This window comes from Pongo pygmaeus, chromosome 4 (assembly GCF_028885625.2).
Source record: "Pongo pygmaeus isolate AG05252 chromosome 4, NHGRI_mPonPyg2-v2.0_pri, whole genome shotgun sequence".
Classification (NCBI taxonomy): domain Eukaryota; kingdom Metazoa; phylum Chordata; class Mammalia; order Primates; family Hominidae; genus Pongo; species Pongo pygmaeus.
The window spans coordinates 80,051,374-80,072,693 of record NC_072377.2 but is presented as its reverse complement, the minus strand read 5'-3'; the positions used below and the strand labels follow the sequence as shown (position 1 = coordinate 80,072,693).

The window sequence follows — 21,320 nt, the reverse complement described above, 5'->3', positions numbered from 1 at the left end:
TTTGCTCCAGTTAAGAATCACCATTCTAGAGCCCCCAGGCCAGTCTCATCTCAAGACAAACAGATGCCACCTCCTGTAAAAGAGTAATAACTCATTTAAAAATACCAGTTTCTGGTGTATTGGAATTGTCTAAACACCTTTAAAATCAATGGGAAATATTATATTAATAGCTTGCACTGAATGAATGCTTTCTATGTGTCAGGCACCAAGCACATAGATTAGCTTATTTCATTCTGATTACCATTATTATCCCCATTTTATAGCTAAACAACATGAGCCAGGGAAGTTAAGACCTTGTTCAAGATCGCACAGTATTTGAAAGAGCCAGGTTAACAAAACAATATTCTATTTTGAAAATCCCATATGCCCCAAGAGGCAGCCTGTTACTTCGTTTCACACTATTTATAGAGGTCAAAGGCAACTTGTTGTCTATGCACTATTTAAGTCACCAATCAAAAACTTTAAAAATTCTAAAAAGTTATGATTAATGTAAATGAAAAACTGTGACCCTTGTCCTGCGTATCTGAGGTCACACCTGAAGTGACAAAGAAGTAAATTTTGCCACAGCTAGATTTTTTTTTATGAGACAGGGTCTCACTCTGTCACCCAGGCTGGAGTGCAGTGACACCATCATGGCTCACTGCAACCTTAACTTCCGGGGTTCAAGTGATCCTCCCATCTCAGCTTCCCAAGTAGCTGGGACTACAGACACACACCACCACAACCAGCTAATTTTTGTATTTTTTTTTTTTTTTTGCAGAGAATAGGGTTTTGCCATGTTGCCCAGGCTGATCTCCAACTCCTGGCCTCAAGCGATCCTCCTGCCTCAGCCTCCCAAAGTGCTGGGATTACAGGCATGAGCCACTGCACCCAGCTGCCACAGCTAGACTTTATACCCATTGCTCTTTATCTCGTGTGAAGAAAAGATGAATTTACAAATGACCTCCCAGGAGGTAATCCAAACAGGAGCCTAAAGGCTGGCATTCTAATTGGCTTCTTCCTTCAAGTCACAGATACTTCATTCTTTGAAGTGTTCTTCAATTCACTCCATTAAAAATGATAGGTATACAATTCCTCAAAAAATTAAACAGAATTACCATATGATCTGGCAATCCCACTTCTGGGTATATACCAAAAACTAAAGCAAAGGCTCAAACAGATATTTGTACACCCATGTTCGCTGTAGCAGCACTCACAATAGCCAAAAGGTGGAAATAACCCAAGTATCAATCAATGAATGAATGGATAAATAAAAATGTGGCCTGTACCTACAATGGGATATTATTCAGCCTTAAAAAGGAAGTACGGATAAATGCTACGACATGGTTGAACCCTGAAGACATGGTAAGTGAAATAAGCCAGACATAAAAGAACAAATACTGTATAATTCCCCTTACATGAGGTACCTGGAGCAGTCAAATTCATAGAAATGGAAAGTAGAATGGTGGTTATCCGGTGCTGGGAGGAGAGAGAATGGGAGTTATTATTTAATGCGTATGGAGTTTCAGTTTGGGAAGATAAAAAAGTTCCAGAGGCTGGGCACGGTGGCTCACACCTGTAATCCCAGCCCTTTGGGAGGCCAAGGTGGGCGGATCACAAGGTCAAGAGTTCGAGACCAGCCTGGCCAACATAGTGAAACCCCGTCTATACTAAAAATTCAAACAATTAGCCGGGCATGGTGGCAGGCACCTGTAATCCCAGCTACTCGGGAGGCTGAGGCAGGAGAATCACTTGAACTCGGGAGGCGGAGATTGCAGTGAGCTGAGATCATGCCATTGCACTCCAGCCTGGATGACAGTGTGAGACTCCATCTCAAAAAAAAAAAAGTTCCAAAGATAGATCGTGATGATGGTTATACAACAATGTGAATGTACTTAATGCCTCAAAACTGTCCACTGAAAAATGGTAAGAATGATAATTTTATGTGTATTTTATCACAAAAAAACATACAAATAAAGTAGGGTGGATTTAATTAATTCAATGAATTCAAACCTTGGCTGCACATTGGAATCTCCTAAGGAGGTTTTTAAAAATATCTATTCATCCCCAGTAGTGGGAGGGTGGACACTGTAGCCCCTGATGTAATGCACCTGGCAGAAACAGGCCTGGACTCCTCAGAGAATTCAGGGTCATTGCATTGAGAGGGAGGTGGGACCACTGTTCCAGTCTGGGGAAGGCCTTGAGGAATAACAGCCAAAGGCAATGCAAGAAACTTACATGGGTCCTAAAACATGGCTATAAAGTGTAGCAGGGGAAATCATAGTGTGGAATTTACACTGAACAATGGAACTGAACACACAGTAATGGTAACACTGAGGATGAAGCTGGAGAGAGGAATGTCTTTCTCAGTATGTGAGATGTGTGCTGAAGGATTTAGGGGTGAGCCATCCCAATGTCTGTAGATGGAATGGTGTGGCAAGATGTCAACAGGTGGTAAAGCTAAGTGAAAGGAATAGATGTTCATTGTATCCTTCTTTGAGGTTTTGAGAGCTTGAAAGTGTTTAAAATACAAAAAAAAAAAAAAGAAAAGAAAAAGAAAAATAACACCCTAGTGAGGACAGGCATGGTAGTTCACACCTGTAATCTCAGCACTTTAGGAGGCCAAGGTGGGGGGATCACTCGAGATCAGGAGTTCAAGACCAGCCTGGCCAACATGGTGAAACCCTGTATCTACTAAAAATACAAAAAATTAGCCAGGTGTGGTGGCATGTGTCTGTAATTCCAGCTACTTGGGAGGCTGAGGCAGGAGAATTGCTTGAACCTGAGAGGCGGAGGTTGCAGTGAGCTGAGGCCATGCCACTGTACTCCAGCCTGGGCAACAGAGTGAGACTCCATAAAACAAAACAAAACACCCTAGTGACACCCTGTCTCAACCAAAAATATTTTTTTAATTAGCCAGGTGTGGTGTGCATGCCTGTAGTCCTAGCTACTTGGGAGCGTAGCTTAAGCCCAGGAGTTCGAGGCCGAAGTGAGCCAGTATCATGCCAATGTACTCCAGACTGGAAAACAGAGCCAGACCCTGTCAAATAAATAAATAAATAAAGTTTAAAATAAAAACACCTATGCCAGAATATTCTATCCCCAAATAAACAGAGGATAGTGACAATATCCAGGGAACACACATTTTCTTGGTAAAGCTTGCCTGGAGTTTCCAGTGGGTAGCTAGGTTGACAACTATGAATTAGATGATCTCTAATCCAAGATGGGATATTATGCTGGTGTGGATAATGGTCAAGGGCGTGGATAATAGTCAAGGACATGTAATCAACCTAGGAGGCTGGCCCGCTGTTGACACCCAGCAGCCCTAGGAAACCTTCTCAAGCATTAAGTGACCCCAGCCACACTATCTTCCACACTCACCCCCCTACTTTTCCTAAGAATAAGCCATAAGCTTTATAAAGAGAGGATCTCTGTCATCAGATTAGGAGACAGAATTGCCTTCCCAAGTTTTATTCTCCAGTGTTAAAAATATAGATGTCCCCTCCCTCGCACAGTAGTTTCCCTTGATGAACTATTTTCCTACAGCATGAGTCTCAAAGAAACTACTCTTAAAGTCTTTTCAATTTAGAGATTTTTTTTTTTTTTTGAGATGGAGTCTCACTCTGTGACCAAGGCTAGAGTACAGCTACTTTTTAAAAATATTTTGTAGAAACAGAGTCTTCTGACATTGCCCAGGCTGGCCTCAAACTCTTTGGCTCAAGCAGTCCTCCTGTCTCTGCCTCCCAAAGTGCTGGGATTACAAGCGTGAGCCACCAGGTCCAGCCTCAATTCAGAGATTCTTACTATTAACTTCTGTTTTCAAAATTCACACTTCCTAGTAAAAGAAATGCTAAGATGCACACGGAAGAATCTGGCTAAAAATCATATAGTAGGATTCAAAAAAGTTACATCTCAAAGATAGTGCTACCAAAATGCAAAATGTTGCCTTTCAAGTTGAAGGAGAAAGGAAAATCTTTTTTTTTTTTTTTCCGAGACGGAGTCTCACTCTGTCACCCAGGCTGGGATGCAATGGCGCAATCTCAACTCACTGCAACCTCTGCCTCCCGGGTTCAAGCGATTCTCCTGCCTCAGCCTCCTGAGTAGCTGGGATTACAGGCGCCCGCCACCATGCCTGGCTAATTTTTTTATTTTTAGTAGAGACGGGGTTTCACCATGTTGGTCAGGCTGTGATCTGCCCACCTGGGCCTCCCAAAGTGCTGGGATTACAGGCGTGAGGCACCACGCCCAGCCAGGAAAATCTCATTTCAAACACCGTTTCAAAAAAAGCACATATCAGCCAGGCACAATGGCTCATGCCTGTAATCCCAGCACTTTAGGAGGCTGAGGGAGGTGGATCACTTGAGCTCAAGAGTTCAAGACCAGCCTGGGCAACATGGCGAAACCCCATGTCCTACATATGCTACAAAAATTAGCTGGGCATAGTGGCGTACACCTGTAATCCCAGCTATTTGGAAGACTAAAGTGGGAGAATGGCCTGAGTCCAGGAGGCGGAGGTTGCAGTGAGCCAAGATTGCACCACTGCACTCCAGCCTGTGACACAGCCAGACCCTGTCTCAAAAAATAAATAAATAGGCCAGGCGCGGTGGCTTACACCTGTAAACCCAGCACTTTGGGAGGCCAAGGTGGGTGGATCACTTGAGGTAAGGAGAGTTCAAGACCTGCCTGGCCAACATGGTGAAACCTTGTCTCTACTAAAAATATAAAACTCAGCATGGTAGCAGACGCCTGTAACCTCAGCTACTCGGGAGGCTGAGGCAGGAGAATCACTTGAACCCAGCAGGTGGAGATTGCAGTAAGCCGAGATCCCGCCACTGCACTCCAGCCTGGGTGACAAAGCAAGACTTCATCTCAAAAATAATTAATTTATTTATTTTAAAACATATGTCACAAAGCTAAGGTAGCATTGCCTTTGAGGTAATGATTAAGTGATAAACCTGTTTCAACACTAATAAGACTTCACCAAATAATTATTCAAATAAGTGGCAAATCCCTCCCCACCATAGACACATACACACACTTGAACAATTTTCAGAGCAATCTCCCATACCTCACCCCCTTTTGAGACAGGGTAAACATAAACCCACTTTTCAAATGTAGAAAGAAGCTCAGACCAGCCTGGGCAACATGGCAAGACTGTCTCTACAAAAAAAAATTTTTTTAATTAGCTGGGCATAGCAGTGCCTGTGGTCCCATCTACTCAGAAGGCTGAGGTAGGAGGATCACTTGAGCCCAGGAGGTGGAGGCTGCAGTGAGCTGTGATGATGCCACTGCACTCCAGCCTGGGTGACAGAGTAAGATCCCTGTCTCCAAAAATAAAAAAGAACTCAGGTCGGGTACGTTGGCTCACACCTGTAATCCCAGCACTTTGGGAGGCCAAGGTGGGCGGATCATGAGGTCAGGAGTTTGAGACCAGCCTGGCCAATATGATGAAACCCTGTCCCTGCTAGTAATACAAAAATTAGCCAGGCGTGGTGGCACACGCCTGTAGTCCCAGATACTTGGGAGGCTGAGGCAGAAGAATCGTTTGAACACAGGAGGCGGAGGCTGCAGTGAGCCAAGATCGCGCCACTGCACTCCAGCCTGGGTGACAGAGTGAGACTCCGTCTCAAAAAAAAAAAAAAAAAAAAAGCTCGAAGAAGTTATACCCAATATCACACAGTAAGTGGCACCTTGGTCTAGATACTAGTATCTAGTATCTGCAGATACTAGATGCAGGTCTTGCTATCACAGTGCTTCTCGTCTCTCATAGGTCTAGGGTGACGGTACTTCCAAGGCTGCCTCCGTTTTACAGCATAATGCTGGGGCCAGTGGCAGCTTCCAAGATGCTAAACAAGACTAATCTATCTTGTTTTGCCTGTACACTGCTCACAAATGTTTTCCTTCCAATTTGAGTGACTAAAGTAGCAAATGCATTCTCCAGCTGAGAGACACTCCAAAGCTTCCTATTATTTTACACAGGCTGTGTTCACATTTGACCCCTGAAGGCATTTGGTCATAAACCCTGTGTAAATTCCACCTTATACATGGCATCTAGCACCTTCTGTTGAATGAAGGAATGGTCATGAGTAGTTCACCTCTTCACACGCTCTTCAGAGTTCACTTTGTGAGTCAAGAGAAGAATCCACTTTTGTGTCACAACCTTTATTTCCCCCATGGACACTAGTTGATTCATTACTACCTTTTACAGATCTGCTTCCTACACACTTTCTTTTCATTTTTTTTTTTTTTTTTTGAGACAGTCACCCTCTATTGCCCAGGCCGGAGTGCAGTGGCATGATCTCGGCTCACTGCAACCTCCACCTCCTGGGTTCAAGGGATTCTCTTGCCTAAGCCTCCGGAGTAGCTGGGATTACAGGCATATGCCACCATGCCCAGCTAATATTTTTTGTATTTTTAGTAGAGACAGGGTTTCACTACATTGGCCAGGTTGGTCTTGAACTCCTGGCCTCCAGTGATCTGCCTGCCTCAGCCTCCCAAAGTGGTGGAATTACAGGCGGGAGCCACCGTGCCTGACCCCTTTCACAAATTATTAACTACAACAGCTTAACAACTATAGAGTCCTGGGCCTCTTAACATTTCTGTCCCTCATTCTCTATGCATGTACACACATACATACTTGAAAATTAGATAGCCATTGAATCCTTCCAATAATAACTGATCTATCTTTCAGACTAATTTTCATAAGGCAGAGTTTGTAGCTAAAGAGAACTTTGTATCTTGAGCAGCAAAGGATAACTGTTATAATTTTTCTAAGTTAACTTTTATAGTCTAACTATAAAAACATGTATAGCTGAAAATTTGAGGAAGAAAAAATATTAGTCACAAAATATCTCATTACCTACACAGAATCACTGCTGACATGTTGACCTATGTACTAGGCAGTGGGGATACAGCATTGACCAAAAGATACAGTCCCAGTTCCTCACGGATTTTACTGCTGTTCTATTTTGTCCACATTATTCTCAAAACATATTTTTCAAAAACACACATTTGCTTTAGTTTTTCAAAGGGTAATACAGCATATGGTGAAAACTATTTCAAATCGTATTCCCACTCCTGCCCCCGGTCCCTCTTCCCAAAGGCAACTTCTAAAAAGATATTATAACCTTTTAGATTATTTGCATAACCTTCTAGAAATATTCACATGTCCACAGGTTGAGGATGTCCCTCCCTGTTTGGTTTGTCTTATTTGTCCTACTTAGCAGAGAAAGGTACACATTTTCAGAGATATCAAAAGCTACAACATAGAAGCACATTATAAACTCCATTTATTTCTCAGAGTTCCCCTAATCCAATGTGAAAAGTTACAGGCAGAGTCCACAGTGAAGAGGAATAAGCAAGCACAATCCTCCAAACTGTTAGCCAATTCAAACTAATAGCAAAGATTAGACTGGAGAACTGAGGAAGGAAGCTTTGAGACTGTCGCCAGAATCAGCGCCAAAGCAGGGAAGGGCCTCATGTGACCCTGGCTCTCATGGAGGAAAAAATTATCTTTACATATTAATTTTTTATTTTATTTTTGTAGAAACAGGGTCTTACTATGTTGCCCAGATGGTCTTGAACTCCTGGCCTTAAGCAATCCTCCTGCCTTAGCCTCCCAAAGTGCTGGGATTACAGGCTTGAGCCACCATGCCCGGACTTATATATTCTTTACAAATAAATGTATCTTTGTTTCTTTTTGGAAAATAAAACTCATTAGTAGAGAACAGAATGAGAGCAAAAGCATGTTTGTATTAGCTCTATAACTACCATTTCTTGGACAAACTTCCTAAGAGTTCAACATGCAGCGAGGCTCTGGTGGGCTGCCTTACTAGATCTTACCTGAGGAAGCACAGTTTACGGGGCAGGTGAATGGGGAGTCATATTTCATGAAGCTGACTATGTGACTATCTTACCAGGCCCCTCATCCCACCCTAAAAAGCCTGCTTTGTGTAGGACTGGGGCAAAGAACAGAAAAGTGACAATCTCAAGGACCAAGACTGGTTGATTACAATGGTCCCCTTTTGGGGAAGTGAGGAATAATAGAGGGGTTATTAGCAAACATTTCTATGAAACGTACCAGAATTTTTTTAAAAAGTAGGCACGTGAGTTGCAGCCCAGGTTTTCGATTCCTAATGGCTCCAACATTCCAGTTAGTCCTCTCAGTTGAGCTTCACTGAGCTTATGAACACAAAACTTCATTAACTTTGTAGAGGCGGTGAGGCCTGAGGGACGTTAGATGAACCCAGCGTACCAAGTGTACTTCCTCTTCCTCACCTCCCTTCTAAACTCCCACAGGACTGGGTTGACCACAAGGTTGGCTGACCCTGGTAGCTAAGTCAAACTCTACATTCTGAAGCAAGCGTAAAGATTCAAACACATTTCAAGTAGCTCCTTCCCATCTAGATAGCATTATAAACCCTCAGGCTTTTAGACAAGCAACAGCAGCAGCAACGACCAACTTCAACTTGGAAGCCTAAATGAAATAAGAGAATGCTTGGTAACTTCAGAGTGATACCTCCAAGATCCCCTGCAAGATGGCAAAATATGCAACACAGAAGTCCTAATGTTCTCCCTACCTCAGCTATATCTGGAAACAATAAAACATATTAGTTTTTTAAGTATACAGACACAAGGATTAATTTGGTCCCCACCCAAACTGATAGACTGAAGTATTTCCATATAGATAACTTAAGAATTTTCCCATTCTGAAGAGAAAATAGGGCTAGAGTTGGGTGTGGTGGCCCACGCCTGTTATCCCAGCATTTTTGGAGGCCAAGACGGATGGATCACCTGAGGTCAGGAGTTCAAGAGCAGTCTGACTAATATGGTGAAACCCCATCACTACTAAAAATACAGAAAATACCCTGGTGTGGTGGCATGTGCTTGTAGTCTCAGCTACTCGGGAGGCTGAGACACGAGAATTGCTTGAACCTGGGGGGTGGAGGTTGCAGTGAGCCAAGATTGCGCCACTGCACTCCAGCCTAGGCGACACAGTGAGACTCCATCGCAAAAAAAAAAAAAAAAAGAAAAGAAAAAAGAAAATAGGGCTAGGATTTTAAATCCACTTTCTGCTAAAGTGAAAAATAACAGGCAAGGAGGTAAAGAAGGACACAGGTAAAGAAGGATACAGGTAAAGAAGGATACAGACCAAGGGGCAGCAGTAATGAGGGGGGTTCTGCCATCACCATCCCTGCCCTTTAGGTGTTGACTCCATGGGAGCACACTCTGAGCATGTACGTTTCCATCTATTAAATTATTTAATCCTTTGATGATGCATTTTCCACCTACATTTTACAGATGAGGAAACTGAGGCACAGAGAAATTAAAACAACTTGCCCAGGTTCCACAGGGGATGGAAGCAAATCTAAACTCAACATTTAATGTTTGCATGGCATCTGAAAGCTGCCGAGATAATCTTTAATTAGACAGATAATAGAAATAAATTCCTCATTTAGACAAACAATACAGTATAGACATGTTATGCAAAACCTGTCATAACAGCAAATATTTACGAGTATCTTCTAAGTGCCAGGATACCAAGCTGCTGGCTAGATACTGAATCTAAGCATAAGTATGTGAAATATATGTTGCTTCAATTACATGCAAATCAAGTCTACTTATTTGGAGACAACTATAGGATATGCATTAACATTACTTAAGATTGAATTCATATTGCCGGTAAAATATGAGAACTGAGACAAAATTATCAGGAACTATGCCAGGCACGGTGGTACACACCTGTAGTCCCAGCTACACAGGAGGCTAAGGCGGGAGGATCACTTGAGCCCAAGAGTTTTCAAGTCCATCTTGAGCAACATAGTGAGATCCTATCTCTTAAAAAAAATTATCAAGAAATAAACTACCCTAATTTTAAAAAAATATTAAAATGTCTTCCTTCAGAGATTTAGTAGTAATAGAGAAAGAACAACCAATTAGAAATATTCTTTTTGGGAGATCCCAAGCAATAAACAATAAAAATGTCCTCTTATCTTTTATCAACAGTAAAATAAACAGATTGGTAGTTTCCCTGCAATTTGGGAATGACCTGGGTGCACTTATGTCTATCAAATAATATCTCTGCTAACATATTTAACAGTTCTAAAAATTGTGAATGAATAAACGAATAAATGAATAACACTGTAAGGTGTCCTGGAGAGAAAAAAATGGAGGAGGACATCTATCAATTCTTACTGTCCAGCCCCCCACGTGCCACCCACAGGGATTAGAAGCTCAGAATTTCCAGGCTTAGAGTTCCCTTTCTTACACAAAAAGGTTCCCCGTTCAGTCAGCCTTCCCAATGGCTCCTAAAAGCCTCACTTCCAGCTGAAATCCCTGGGAAGCTAACCTTGCTTTATCTCTAGTCAGTGGAGATTTTAAACTTTTCTATTTGTTTTAGCCTGTTTTGTGCTGCTATAACAGAATACCTGAGACTGGGTCATTTATGATGAACAGAAATTTGTTTCCGCACAGTTCTGGAGGCTAGGATGTCCAAGGTTGAGGGGTCTGCAACTGGTGAGGGCCTTCTTACTGCACCGTAACACGGCAAAAGGCATCGCATGGGTGAAAGAGAGAGATAAGGAGGCTGAACTCATCCTTTTACCAAACTCACTCTCACAATAACAACATTAACCCATTCATGAGGGCAGAACTCTGGTGGCCTAATCTCCACTCATTAGGCTCCACCTCCAACACTACTGCATAGGGGATTACGTTTCAACACATGAACTTTGGGGAATACATTCAAACCACAGCACCTTCCAAATCACATTTGTTTCCCAGAAGAAAGAAAAGCAAACTTAAAGCCATAGCAAAATTAATTCTATAAAATAAACATGAACCTGTAAAGTAATCAAGGCCTGGTTAGCATGTGGTTTACAAATCAAACATTCAAGAGATACTGTAAATAAAGCGTTCCATAATATACCCATGTGTTTTCACTTACTTGACAAAAACTTGCAAGCACTGTGAAGAGTAACTATATATCAGAAATGCCTCTTTACCTTTCTGATGCTCTAGCGCATCAGAATCACCTGGAGGGCCTGTTAAAACTCAGACTGCAGACCCCGTCGCAGACTTTCTGATTTGGCAGGTCTGAGTGGGGCCTGGGCATCTGCCTTTCCAACAAGCTCTCAGGAGATGCTCCGCTGCTGCTGCTGCGGCTGCTCCAGAGACTTCTCTTTGAAAACCACTGCATATACTAAATAAACAGCTGTCAGCTCCTCTTAGGCACCTTGGCAAGAAGAAGTCATACATAATACACGATTATAAAATTAAAGGAAGGTCCAATTAGAGCTTAGTAAAATCCCACAAAAAGTCTAAGTGAAAGTTCCTCAGGCAATTGCCAATGAATTGGAAACATAGTCTAAGTCATTCTTCAACAAAACTGGGATGCTGGACATTGCAGGACCGTAAATCAGTGAAATCTGAAAGGTAAACATTGCCACAATTAATGGAGAGAATGAGGAAAAATGAGGTGAGAGAAACTCTACCCCTAGAGAATTCAGTTGTCAAGATCCTTGTCCTGCTCTAAGTACAACTCATTTTCTTACCTGTTCTCAGATAATTCATCTATCCTCGGCAAAACCCTCTGGCAAAGCTATTCATCCAAAAGACAGCCAAACCCAGAAGCACAGTGAAGAGGCCGCTGGGCAGCCAGCAGAGAGGGCACCAAATGCTCACATCGCTACGTCTCGCCACACCTGCCTCCCCTGTCACTCACTTCACTGGGCCACTCACCCATGTCTCTAATGAAAAGTTTGGGATTTTTTTTTTTTTTAAACCATCTCAAAGAACAAGAAGATACATCAGTAAGGGGTTGCATCAGGTGACTCTCCTCAGGACAGCTCCAATTGTCCTTTATTGCCTATATATATATAGAAGATTCCACAGTACAAATATACTAGCATGCCTTTCAGGTTTTCCTCTGACCTTCCTCAAGTTCATTTCAAATTCATAACTTTCATGAAGCCCTCCCATTGTCCCCATCCAAATCCATCCTTCTTATATCTTCTCTTCCACAGAACTTGGAAGGGCACTAAAAGTATAAGCATTTTTACTTGTCACCCAGATTCTCTGGTAAGCTGTCAGCAGCTAAGTGGTGTTTCATTCATCCCAATATTTTGCTAGTATTAGGTGCTCAATTAATTGAAACGATTACAACTTGTTTAGCACTATGTGCCAGGAACCACATCAGCCACCTCTATAGATGTATCATTTCCACACACCTCTCAAGATACAGGAGAAAACCCCAAGGCTACTGAGGCAGGCAATGGAAGTCAGAATTCAAACCCACATCTATTCAACTCCAAAGCTTTTGCCATTTTATCAACACCATACTGCCTCTCAAGAGAGAAAAATAAAATAGAGCAATAAGGTGACAAAGTATCAGCTCGCAAGTTGGCCTCACTACTGCAAGTTTCTATTTGATTTCTCAACAATCCCAGACTTTAAGGTATGGGCAGTGTATGTAATAAAGCATGTTTTACAAATTATCCTATTAGCAATCACTGGGGCACATGTCACTATATTATTACGGAGAAGCCTTTCACTTCAGCACCTCACAGTTAAGAGATGGGATGTTTCTAAGTATACATAAAATCTTTTGATGAAGCTTGGATGTATTCTATAAAAAGTCCATGTAAGGCTGAGCACGGTGGCTCATGCCGGTAATACCAGCACTTTGGGAGGCTGAGGAAGGCAGATCATTTGAGCTCAGGAGTTCGAGACCAGCCTGGCTGACATGATGAAACCCCATCTCTACCAAAAATACAAAAATTAGCCGGGCATGGTGGTACACGCCTGTAATCCCAGCTACTCAGGAGGGTGAGGCATGAGAATTGCTTGAACCTGGGAGGCAGAGGTTACAGTGAGCTGAGATCATGCCACTGCACTCTAGCCTGGGTGACAGAGCAAGACTCTGTCTCAAAAAAAAAAAAAAAAAAAAAAAAAAAAAAGCCCATGTATTCTATGCTGTTTCTTGGGGGGAAAAATTCAGCAGCAAAATCAACTTTATGCATCTATTTATAAATGAGCACACTATCCAATGGCCACAGGTTTTTTTGTGGTGTTGTTTTTTGTTTGTTTGTTTTAGAGATGGGGGTCTCACTGGACGTGGTGGCTCACGCCTATAATCCTAGCACTTTGGGAGGCTGAGCCGGGCGGCTCACTTGAGGTAGGAAGTTTGAGACCAGCCTGACCACACGGTGAAACCCCGCTTCTACTAAAACATACAAACATTAGCTGAGTGTGGTGGTGCATGCCTGTAGTCCCAGCTACTTGGGAGGCTGAGGTGGGAGAATCACTTGAACCGGGGAGGCGGAGGTTGCAGTGAGCCCAGATCTCACCACTGCACTTCAGCCTGGGCGACACAGTGGAACTCCATCTCAAAATAAATAAATAAATAAATAAATAAGAGAGATTGGGTTGGGTGGGGGGTGGGCAGATCTCACTATGTTGCCCAGGCTGGAGAGCTGTGGCTATTCACAGGTGTAATCATTGCACACTACAGTCCGGAAATCTTGATCCTCCTGCCTCAGCCTCCCAAGTAGCTGTAACTACAGGTGTATACCACCACATCCAGCATAAATAGAGGTTTCTACATCTTGAGAGAATCATAACAAACTCCTTAAAGACACAGAAGGGGTGAACATTTATGATTCAGGGGCAGCAAACTGGCAACAGTCAATGAGGAAAGGCTCCAGGATCTGACAGTGCTGCTTCCAAGTTCCCCTGCCACCAGATAGCAGGGTGGCCTTGACACAGTACTAGGGGTTTCAGCTTCTTTGTGAAATGGAAAACCACTGGCCCTCTCAAAGGCCATAATGAGCCGATGATAACAGTAATACATGAAAAGCATCCAGCCCTTGGTAAGTTCACAAACCTTTGTTCCATATCCCATATTAAACTGCCTGCCCTGTAGGACTTACCTGACCCTATCAAATCAGACGTTGAGTAACCTTTTTTCTCTTTTGGTTACCATGAAGACATGGTAAGCATTAGATCTGTTTGTATACTAGCTTTTGTTTTTTTTGAGACAGAGTCTCGCTCTTTCACCCAGGCTGGAGTGCAGTGGCGCGATCTCGGCTTATTGCAACCTCTGCCTCCCAGGTTCAAGCGATTCCCCTGCTTGGGATTCCCTTGCCTCAGCCTCCCAAGTAGCTGGGATTACAGGCATGCACTACCACACCAGGCTAATTTTTTTATTTTTAGTAGTGACGAGGTTTCACTATGCTGGCTAGGCTAGTCTCAAACTCGTGACCTCATGTGATCCACCCGCCTTGGCTTCCCAAAGTCCTGGACCATGCCCAGCCTTTTAAATAGAAGGGGCTGTTAAAAAGCTTGTGTAGTGAGAGGGTAGATGGCAATAGTAAGTCATTGGTTCTCTAGAGAAAAAGGAGTTAACACCCCAAATAACACTCAATTCTAACACAAACTCGGTATTACAAGCTTAAACTCTCCCCAGCAAGTCATTCTGGCTAACAGCATGTGTAATTAAAGTTAAAAGCATACTAAAATAACACTTTAGCTGTTGACCTTAAAGATCCTTTTGAAAAGCTCAACCAAAACACCAGCATATGAGGGAGCAGCTTGACTTTTTGTCTACTGAAGACAGTATCTCAAGATAAGGCTGCATGTACCTTTCTATGGTTCAAATGAAAGCACTGATAGGATGTTACAGCTGAGCTATGCTAAATACAGACTTATTCAATCCCCTTTTACACAACAGTGTTTAACTACTTCAGAACTTAAATTTCATCTCAGATTGGTCATTGTAGATGGATAAGAGTTTAGTTGCACTGACCACCCCAAAACTCCAGTTTCCAGGTAACTAACTTAGTAACCTCACCATTCAGACAAGAGCAGAGAGTAGTACTCAAAAGCTCACAGAATCAGGCCAGGTGTGGTGGCTCACACCTGTAATCCCAGCACTTTGGGAGGCTGAGGAGGGAGGACTGCTTGAGCTCAGCCTGGGCAACATGGCGAAAACCCATCTCTACAAAAAAATACAAAAATTAGCTGGGTGTGGTGATGTGTGCCTGTAGTACCAGCTACTCAGGAGGGTGAGGTGGGAGGACAGCTTGAGGCTGGGAGGTTTGAGGCTGCAGTGAGCCATAATTGCACCACTGCACTCCAGCCTGGGTGAGAGAGCAAAATACTGCCTAAAAAAATAATAATAATAATGCTCGACCAGAATCTTTCTCAACTCCCCCTTCCCCGCCCCCACAACATGCTGGACTTAGGTTGCACTTTTTAAAAGAAGCAAACAGTGAAACATTGATCCCCATTTTTTTGTACAATGTATCTCATGAAAGGAAGGCTCTGAATCTTGTAAAGTGTAGAAAACCACAGTTCTTGCCTATGCAATCACTAGAGACCCACTGTAGTCACTTAAGTGTTGATTGGGTTATCAGTGGTAAGTGAAGTCATCTGCCTAGTCACAAACCCCTCTTTTGCTTTTGCTGGTGTTTTTAACTCTCAAGTAACTGGAACAAAACTTACGACAGATCATGACAGCAATGTGTTTTCAGAATTAATTTGGCAGATATATCATAATCCATTACAACAACACAAGTTATTTGCAAATCACACTTAAGCATAAGTGTCATCTTAATTTGGTTGAGTATAGAAAATACTATATATACAATATATAGTACATACTATGTCTATGTCTGCGTTAGTTTAAACAGCTACCTACTATCACTTCCTTCTTCCACCTCTTCCTTTCAGAATTGTGTTACTGAATTGTTTCAGCTTTGTTTGTAGTATTAACATTATACAAAAATAACTTCACAGATTGCAGGAAGATGTGGCCAACAATAGTGGAAATTAAATAGAAAATAGTCTATTTAATTTCAGTCCAGTGCTCCTGTGTGCAAATCAGGGAGACTTCAGCAATCTTGCATCTGTCAGAAACCAGAGAAGAGTCAAAGGCCTCATGGAGAACTCATTGAGAAATCCCTCAAGTACAATTTATTATGTGGCCTTTTACAGACATTTAGCCTGGTACAGAGGAGAAAGACCATAGCAGCCCTGAGCTGAATTAATTTAGTTACTTTGTGTAAGAACTACTGAATTAAATGAGGAGTCAAGCGGGCAGGAGAGAGAGCAGAACAGAAGCTCAGACCCAAAATAAGCAATAGACAACTTAATTCAAACTACCAAAAGGTTGTGTTTAAAGCCCAGTCTCAAACATCTTATACTCAGAACGTTCAGCACTAGAACTGAAATTACAATGTATTGCTACTTTATTTTTAAATGCTAGGGATAACGCGTTTGTTATAATTTGAGGTTTTACTGAACCTGTATTTACCAAACCAATAAACAAGAAAAAGTACAGCCCTAGAACACAACAGAGCAAGGACAATCCTGTGTTATTCTTCCCTAGCCTTCCCATGAAGAACTCACAGCACGATTTTCAGTCTCATGTTGATAGGAGGCTCAGAAAGCCAGCAACCACCAGAAATTACACTAACACACCAAATAGCCCTCTTCTGCATGAATAGGTAGTTAGGTAATACCTATTAACACCAAAATCTATTCTGCTAGATATCATGTTCTGAATACACTGAAAATATACCATTCATAAACCAAAATTATAAAAGCGTTCACTTTAATGAGATAACTGTCATATTAAAGCCTTAATATTTCATGGTGAGAAGAAAGTCTGGAAACATAGGCAAATATTTTCCATTTTGACAGTGTTAAGTGACCAACTTGAATGCCAGCACTTGATGATGAGTGGAGGGAAAGTAACCGGGAGTGATTCCAACAAGATGGCACACCACCCCCTTACACCACATTGGTGAGGAAAGCTGGATGAAGATTTCCAAAGAAAGCGGCCCTGTGGAGTGGGCTTCAGGCTTGCCAGATCTGGACTCCCTCGATAGCTTCTTCCGGAGTGCACTTAAAACACAGATTTATTCCGTGAAAATCAAGCAGCATCACAGATGCACATGCAGGGACTGACAGAAATGCTGCATTCATGTACCACATTCACGGAAATTTTGCACTATTTATTGCTAATGAGGGCCGACATCAATCATGTGATAGCAAGAAATCATTTGCTCATGTAGATTCACCTAGTTTGCAGAAGTTTGTGGTTATCATTTGACACAGTGAAGCCACCATATATTCTGAGAGCTGGTCACATTAAAGTACTTCCACCAACCAGAGGTTGGCACTGCAAACACTGAATGAGCACAGCGTTCCTCCTTGAACCCAACGGGCTCTACTGTATGGTTTACCAAAAGGCAAAAAGCTGGGTCCCACCTGAGGTTGGCACTGCAAACACTGAATGAGCACAGCATTCCTCCTTGAACCCAACGGGCTCTACTGTATGGTTTACCAAAAGGCAAAAAGCTGGGTCCCACCTGAGGTTGGCACTGCAAACACTGAATGAGCACAGCATTCCTCCTTGAACCCAACGGGCTCTACTGTATGGTTTACCAAAAGGCAAAAAGCTGGGTCCCACCTGAGGTTGGAACTGCAAACACTGAATGAGCACAGCGTTCCCTCTTGAACCCAAGAGGCTCTGCTGTGTGTGTGGTTTACCAAAAGGCAAAAAGCTGGGTCTCAGTCAACTGCTGAATGCATCAGAGTACAGAGGCTGTAGTCCTCAGGCCTCCCCCTCACTGCAAGGGTAACACAGGAAAGATAACCTCCCATCTTTGACACACTAGCGGGGAGGAGGGGAAAGAACCTACACAAGTTGAGGAGCCCTTTTTCAGTTAAGCAAGTCAGTGGCCTTACGCACCATCCAAAACCACACACACACACACAAACAAAACACCCTGCTGAAGGTATCACCACCTTAACCCAAACCTGATACCTCTGCCACCAAGGCCAGCCTGGGCAAAGATTAACCTGTGGTCTTCGGCCTTGGGTTCACTGACAGGGCCACCTTGGAGAGACAGCGGGCCAACTTTCTGTTTGTTTTAAAGGAAATGCTTCCTAGCACATGTTTAGGACTCTGAACTCTGCACATGAAGCCACGTGGTTGGTGTTAATCTGGCTCCATCCACTCACGATCGGCCAAAGCAACCTATTTCCGAGGGCAGCCCCTGGCTGGGTAATCGACACCATCTCGTTCAAGTCACGCGGGCTCCCGCCGGATTCCCCGGAGCCTAGTGCGGCGTCCTCTCCACACAGCAATCCTCTCGCGCGAGGGGAGCGGGGAGGAAAGGGGTTGGAGGGTTTCAGAAGGGAGGGACTCACACCTGTGAGGCCAATGGCTCTAGCGGCTCAGGTGAAGTCCGAGGGCGCGGGACAGGAGACTCCCGCCCTTCCAGTCAAGCCGGCTTTGCACTAGCAGAGTGCGCCGGCGCCCTAGTTGCGGTGCCCACCTGTAGCCACAGCAAACAAACTTTCCTCCACTTCTGGGTTGGAAGAATCCGGTGCCTTACGCCACCCCCTGGCCCAAGCCGGCGGCGACCCGGAGCTCCGCGGACTCCTCACCTGATACCCCTAAAATCCCAACCTGGTCTGTCCCAGAGCGCAATCCCCGCACTGCCCGCGCACCCCGTTTGGGTATGCGGAGTGGAGGGTCTGGGATGCCAGCTGGATATTAGGAATTGGGGGGCGGGGGGAGCGGGGGGACGCGGTTCACTGCCCTTTGCAACTCCAGCTCCCAACTTTGCCAGCCGCGCAGTCGCTGCCTTCCAGTTCCCTCTGCGCCGCGCAACCGGCCCCCTCGGCTTCTCCAACGCCGTCCTCGGGGAGGGAGCTCCCCAAGGCCAACCGGAACCCCGCGCGCCCGGCGCACTTACAGCCATAGCGGGGTCTCTGCAGCGACGGCAGCTCTTCGTGTGGCATCCTGCGCGTCTCCGGGGGCCCGCCCGGGGCGCGCCCCCCGCGGCTCCCCTCGCTGGCCAGGCTCGCGGGCTCTGCGCCCCGCCGGCGCGCTTGGATCCCGCCTCTCGCCGATTTCCCCTGGCTGCCCGAAGATCTGCGACCCACTCCCTCGGTGCTCTCTCGCCAGAGCCAGCCGCGGCCGCCGCGCGCTGACACTGAAGTAAAAGTGAACTCTCCTCCCTCGCTCCCTGGCCGGTCGCCGCCGCCTCCCGCAGCAGGTTTCCTTTCTCCTCCAGCCAGGCCCCGTTATTCACCGCGGTGGGAGAGCGCGCCGAGACGCAGCGACCCCTACCGCGTGCCGGGCGCAGCGCTCAGGCCACGTGGACCCGCCCCTTCTCCCCCGGGGGAGAGGGAAGGGGCCGAGAGGGACGCTGGGTCGGGACCCCCTGCAGCTGGGGCCCCCGCACAGCTGGTGGCCTGGGGTGGCGGCCGCCCCGCCTTATTTCTCACTTCTGGAGCGTTTCGAGGGTGGAAGTGAACCAACGCGGAGAAGTGCAAGAAAAACCGCAGAAGTCACAGGCAGCCCTGCGTGTCCGGGGTGTTGCTCAGTTACTGAGGGACAAACAGCGCGGTTCCTTTTCCTCTGGGGAGATTTCACGTTGACTTTTGTTCTTCTTCGTCTTTTTGGTTTTTTTTTTTTTTGCTTCGAAAGTTGCTTCTGTCACTTTTTGTCTACAAAATAACAGGGTTCCCCTTATGACAAGAAACTGAGTGTGTGTGTGTGCTGGAGGAACAAGATAACCCAAGGCAACCACTCAAAACACAACTGCGAGTCATCCGCCTCCCTCCGATCACCTTGTGCCCGCCCCCGCCCCAATGTGCAGAGCCTTCTCTCAAGCCCAGCTGGGGTCGCAAGCCACAGAAACCTTTTCCGGCTAAGCTTTTAAGGAAATTAAACTGCATGTGGCTGTTTTGAAATCGGGGTTTTCATGCGGTCGCCAGGAGCTATTTTTCTCTTTGTGCCTCAGCGTGATAAAATCTGGAGGGAATGCGGGACGCTTCTGTACCTGTGCCCTCACCTGTTTGACAATTGTGGAATGTGTAGGTGACCCGATAACAGGAAAAACAAACTGAGGGAGGGCGATAAGAAATTATTTAGAGCCGGGCGCGGCGGCTCACGCCTGTAATCCCGGCGCTTTGTGAAGCCGAGGCACAAGGATCCCTTGAGCCCAAGAGTTCCAGACCAGCCTGGGCAACATAGCGAGACCCCGTCTCTCCAAAAAATAAAAAAATAAAAATTAGCCGGACGTGGTGGGTGCGCCTGCAGTCCCAAGTTACTCAGGAAACAGGTGGGAGGATTGCTTGAGCCCGGGAGGACAAGGCTGCTGTGGGTTGTGATTGCACCAGTGCACTCCAGCCTGGGTGACAGTGCAAGACCCTCGGGGCGGGGCGGGGGGGGGGGGGGCGGGGAGAAAGAAATTATTTCGCTGAGGAAATGGTGGCATAGTGACACTAATCATTTTTTATTATGCAAGGATACGGAGGATGACCAGCTGTTTTCCATTTCATATAGGAGACGCAGTCCTTCTCAAACTTGTTGAAACTCAGATTCTTGGGCCCCACCCTCAGAATTTCCGACTCAATGGGTCTGGGCTGGGGCTCATGAATTTGCATTTCTAATTTCTAGCATACTGCCAGGTGATGCTGACACTGCAGGGCGTGCTTAGGGCGGCTCTGTGAGTAGTAGATGCGCACAGGAACGTAAACTGTACACAGGGAACTCTCAATTCAGACGGGATAGCAAAATATTTTTTTTTCCCTGATGGCATTAGATTCTCACCTGTTTGGAATGGGATGAATGGGGTTTTCCTTTCTTAAAAAGCAGATGCCTCTCAGTCTAAGAACAATTCAGAGGCGAAATGGCCACATTTGAGGCACAGCACCCTGTCAATTGATATTCACCCAAAGGAGACATGTGGAAGGGGATTTTCCTGCGTGTCAGGAGATGCTGAATTAAATGATGTCTAAAGTTCATTCCATCTCTGTTGTTGCATTTGTCAAGTGTTAACAATTAAGTATTTACACATACCAATTTTCGTATGAGTGTATGACTCAGAGCCCAAATAAATGAGTAGTCTATATATTTAGAGGTGGGCGGAAAAATCACTCTAAACTAAAATGGTCCAGGAAGGTGATAGGGTTTGAAAGTGTGGCTTGAAGTGGAAGTGTGGTAAAAGCTGGATGGAGAGCATCCAAGGGAAAGAGACAATGAGGTGGAGCACAAGGTTGGGTTGGAGCTGGATTGGTTGGACTGGATTGGAGCTATGAAGTTGTCATCAGGTTGTGGAGGGCCCTGAGCGTCTGACTAAGAGGACTGGAGATTATCGTAGAAACATTCAAGAGATCTTAAAGGTTTTGAGTATGGAAGCTGCAGAATGCAAGGGAGTTTAGGGAAGGAGAATATTGGAGCAGGTCATAGGATAGGTTGGGATGGGACAACTTGGAGATGTTGACGCCCCGTGGAAGGTATTTGGACAGAGATTGAAGAG

The 21,320-nt window shown here is 44.8% G+C and overlaps 1 protein-coding gene across 2 annotated transcripts in view; it reads right to left on the bottom strand.

Moving 5' to 3' along the window:
* The window catches only part of IQGAP2 (IQ motif containing GTPase activating protein 2), a 301,456-nt gene extending 282,340 nt beyond the window's left edge, over window positions 1-19,116 (bottom strand). The window contains exon 1 of one of the 2 annotated variants that reach the window (XM_054487835.2): window positions 18,747-19,116. In XM_054487835.2, the coding sequence (XP_054343810.1) occupies window positions 18,747-18,792 (46 nt within the window). In that variant the 5' untranslated portion in view covers window positions 18,793-19,116. Of the gene's footprint in view, window positions 1-18,197; window positions 18,326-18,746 lie in introns of those variants that run through there. The other variant, XM_063664918.1, reaches the window with a different exon arrangement.
* Between the last annotated feature and the right edge of the window lie 2,204 nt (window positions 19,117-21,320).